This window comes from Hemibagrus wyckioides, linkage group LG04 (assembly GCF_019097595.1).
Source record: "Hemibagrus wyckioides isolate EC202008001 linkage group LG04, SWU_Hwy_1.0, whole genome shotgun sequence".
NCBI classification, from domain to species: domain Eukaryota; kingdom Metazoa; phylum Chordata; class Actinopteri; order Siluriformes; family Bagridae; genus Hemibagrus; species Hemibagrus wyckioides.
Genome location: NC_080713.1, coordinates 749,567 through 753,698, shown reverse-complemented (window position 1 = coordinate 753,698; position 4,132 = coordinate 749,567). Strand labels below are relative to the sequence as shown.

General features: G+C 37.3%; 1 protein-coding gene across 4 annotated transcripts in view; it reads right to left on the bottom strand.

Moving 5' to 3' along the window:
* caps2 (calcyphosine 2) overlaps positions 1-3,085 on the bottom strand; it is a 32,592-nt gene extending 29,507 nt beyond the window's left edge. For 2 of the 4 annotated variants that reach the window (XR_009204489.1, XR_009204490.1), the window contains exon 1: positions 1-577. This exon is cut by the window's left edge and continues 1,846 nt beyond it. Coding sequence is in view for 2 of the 4 variants with exons in the window: in XM_058388263.1 (XP_058244246.1) it covers positions 584-790; positions 2,319-2,408; positions 2,689-2,734; positions 2,808-2,848; positions 2,951-3,010 (444 nt within the window). In the remaining 2 variants the exon portion in view is untranslated. The other 2 variants (XM_058388264.1, XM_058388263.1) reach the window with 2 other exon arrangements.
* Positions 3,086-4,132: the final 1,047 nt, after the last annotated feature.

The window sequence follows — 4,132 nt, the reverse complement described above, 5'->3', positions numbered from 1 at the left end:
GAACACCCCACAAGAGCTGCAGTTTTGGAGATGCTCTGATCCAGTGGTCTAGCCATCACAATTTGGCCCTTCGTCAAACTCGCTCAAATCCTTACACTTGTCCATTTTTCCTGCTTCTAACATCAACTTTGAGGACAAAATGTTCACTTGCTGCCTAATATATCCCACCCACTAACAGGTGCCATGATGAGGAGATACTCAGTCTTATTCACTTCACCTGGAACTGCACAGTGTTATAGCTGATCAGTGTATAAATCAAGTTCTCTGAATGTTTCCTGTGTGAAATCTTTCCAGAATCTAAGAACTTTTAATTATTTACAGATCCTTTAACCTACAAGCTGCTGTGTGTTTAACATTTAATTACGTTTGTAGTTGCTACCAAAAATGCATTCTGTAATGCTTCACTGGATAATTATGAGATGTCATCCTCACTGAGCTACACAGAACAGGTTCAGATAGAAAACCACCAAGTTCTACATGGGCTCTTCAGAGGTGCAGCAGAGCTCCAGAGGAATGTTCTGTATCCTAGCATCAGAGTGTTCCAGATTTCACTGCGAGTGTGATTTGAGCAGTAATGACTCACTGCTTCCAGCTTCCTGGGTCGGGCGTGGCTCACATCTGTCTGCGTGTGACAGAGATCAGAAAAAGTGTGTGAGCTCAGATGATGTGGTTCCATGTTTGCTTTGTGATTACTGGGTGATCTGATGGTCAGTTCTCTGTAGCTGTGTTGAGGAGACGCCAACACTGAGACATGTCCATCCTGCACCGCCGCCAGCCCAACATCCCATTCCTGTAGAAAACACAGCGGAATACTGATATGGGCATGGTGTGTGTGTGTGTGTGTGTGTGTGTACTGTATACACTCCTTTTAAAATTCACTTATTTATAAATTAACAAATTAATTAATGGTCACTTAATTACAGTTCATTGGTCACCATGGAAACACATGGGATAGGAAAATTGGTACCTAACACCAAAATCCAGAAATGTCTGTCACACACACACACACACTAAAACATGAGCTTATTTTTATTTTAAAGCCCTAATGAGACTCGCTGCATGAAACAGTAGGATGTAGTTGAGTGTATCAAACCCAGTACAGAAATCAGATTACATTCTGATGGAGATCCACAAACATCCAGCAGCACTTCATTATCATTTCCCTTAAAATTTCAAACTGAATATTTTCTTTCAGAGTGTGTTTCAGTTACACAGATATTATCTGACTTAAATAAATATCCCCCAAAACGAAGGAAATTCTTTTGTTTTGATGTTCCAAATATCTGGAACATGCTATACTCTTAAAAAAGAAGAACTCAACATTCTTTGTTTTTTTATGCAGGTTTTATGCAGAACCCAAAGGAAAGTGATCTCTAGAACCTTTCAGGAGTTCAACATTTAGCTCCTGGTATGTAGAATCCAATAAACAGGCTGTGTACAGATTGACTGGATCAGGAACAGTTCTGATTGGACCAGGTCTGATTACTCGACACACTTTTCTACCACTGAGTATAATAACACCTGTGTACACAAAGCATCGTTAATGAAACTGTAGATGAATTCCCAGTGAGAAACCTCCTTGATAGATACACCTTCAGGAAACCATCTTCCTCATGTCCCTCACACAGATCACCAGTTCTCAGTAGAGCCACTGGACTGAGTCTCAAATCACCAGTACAGTCCATCACACACATCAGTGCTTGGGCCCCTGAGTCACTGCTCACAATTTAGAACAGTTGTCATCATGATATCTGTATTTTGCTTCTGTTTTAAGCACTTTTATTTATACTATTCTTTATTTACTGATGAGTTCATTTTATTCATGTTTGTTGTTGTTTTGTAAGTCTTTAAAACACACAGTGTAGTAGTTTACTAACTAAACAGTGCTCTGTGCAGCACTTTCTATAAAGTGACACTTCATATAAGCATTTTTTTTTCCTGTTATTGCTCACATCCTGTGCCTCTGACCAGCTCATTAGGGATCTGTGTAGCTGCTGTGTGAAGGTCAAGTCAAAGTCAAAGAAGCTTTATTGTCACTTCAACCATATATAGCAGGGGTGTCAAACCGGATCCACAAAGGGCCGTGTGGGAGCAGGTTTTCATTCCAACCGAGCAGAAGCCACACCTGAGTCTATTGAAAGCCAAGATCAGTTGATTAAACAGGTGGAATCAGGTGTGGCTTCTGCTCGGTTGGAATGAAAACCTGCTCCCACACGGCCCTTTGTGGATCCGGTTTGACACCTATGATATATAGCTTATGCAGTACACAGTGAAATGAAAACATTAAAGCTCTCAGTAAATAAAGCTGAGATGTTCACCTGCAGCGTGTTGTTGGGTGAAGCTGAACCCCAGCTCAGCGCTGACCGCATGCAGGACGGCTTTCCGGCTACAGGAATAACACTGGCGTCCTCGGGAGATTTAGTGAAGATGATGTGTGTGATTAACTTTACACCTCATATAAAATCATCACTGTCTCTTTAACACATGTTTTATTTCTGTGTGCATGTCCTGATTAATACACTCCTGTTCTGTGGATTGTTTTATTATATTATGTTATTATTATTTATTAATGGTGTATTACATTTTTACTATTTATCTAACACTTTTCCTTTTATATCCAAAGATTACAAATATACTGAAAGTAGAGCTTAAAAAATAAATAAAGTTTATAATGACTGAGTTCCTCACTTCGTCTTCTCTGTCCCTCAGTCTGTCCAGCTCCAGGGCCGGAACTCTGTTTGAAACATCTCATTAATAACGGGAGTAAAATCGTTAATGACTGACCGGAAGTGGGTTAATTCTCTTACTCTTTCGGACGCGGCCCACGCGATGGAGCGCTTCTTCCTCTCTTTACATGAAACACAAGCAGGAAAAACAATCAGTCTGTTTGTTTATGTTTATTATTATTACAGATTTAGACTTTGTTGTTTTCGGTAAGAATGAAACTTACCGGTTTTTCTGCATCTCTGCCTCGACTGAAGTTTCTTGTGGTTTTTAAACTCCGATTCATTTCCAGTTTTTCAGCTGCGGCTCGGACTGCTAACAGCTAACAGCTAAACCCAGGCGTTCCCGCGTTACCATGGAGATTATCACCACAAAACGCACGCGACCAGGGCTTCACCGAGAGGGATTTTGGGTAATGGAGTCTCTGAGAACAAACTCGGCATGGGAGAAAATAGTAAAATAATAAGTTGTTTTTGTTTGTGTGTGTTGGGTGTGTGTGAGACAATTCATAAATAAATACATACATAAATCCATTTGTAAAATTTAGCATTAGATTTATTTGGTTATTTATTTACATTGACATGTGTTTGTATTTTTAGCTTGATTTTTAGATTAATATTTTATTGATCTCAAAAACAATCAAAATAAATATTAATTTATAACAATTTAAAATAAATTAGAATACAAATTAAACAAATTAAAATAAATAAGTACATAAATAGTATCTTTGTTATAGATATTCTTTTTTTAATTTAATGTAACTATTTACTTATTAATTTGTTTGGTAGTTATTATTATTATTTTAGTAATTTGAGCTTTTATTCAGAGTGACTTTTCCACACTGTAAAAAATTCTGTAGATTTTATGGTAAAATACTGGCAGCTAGGCTGCCAGAATTTTACCATAAATTGCACGGTGACACTGTTCACCACTTTACGGTATGCTTTATTAGCAACCGTAAATTTCACAGTTGAGAACTGTTGTTTGTTTACAACAAATCACTGTTAAAAAACAGACAGAATGTAAACCTGTTTACAGTAAACTACTGTAAATTAACAAATATACTGTAAACCTAATTACAGTCTTTCTCAGATAAAAACCACAACACAACCGTATATCATATTATGGTATTTTATTGTAAAGTTCAAATTTATGGCAAATTACTGGCAGCTGTGGTTGCCAGAATTTTACCATAAAAAATACAGTACAACACATAATGCATTACAGTTGGTTTGCTTAGATTTTACTGTCAACAACTTTTTATGATAAATTACTAAGTGAATAAGGTCCACTGTAAACCAAGGCACAAAAATATTGTCAGACTAAAGCAAGAAAACATGTACATATTCAGTGTTAAAAACAGTTTGAATTGATCAAATACCTTGTCCAATACTCACAAATTAGTAAT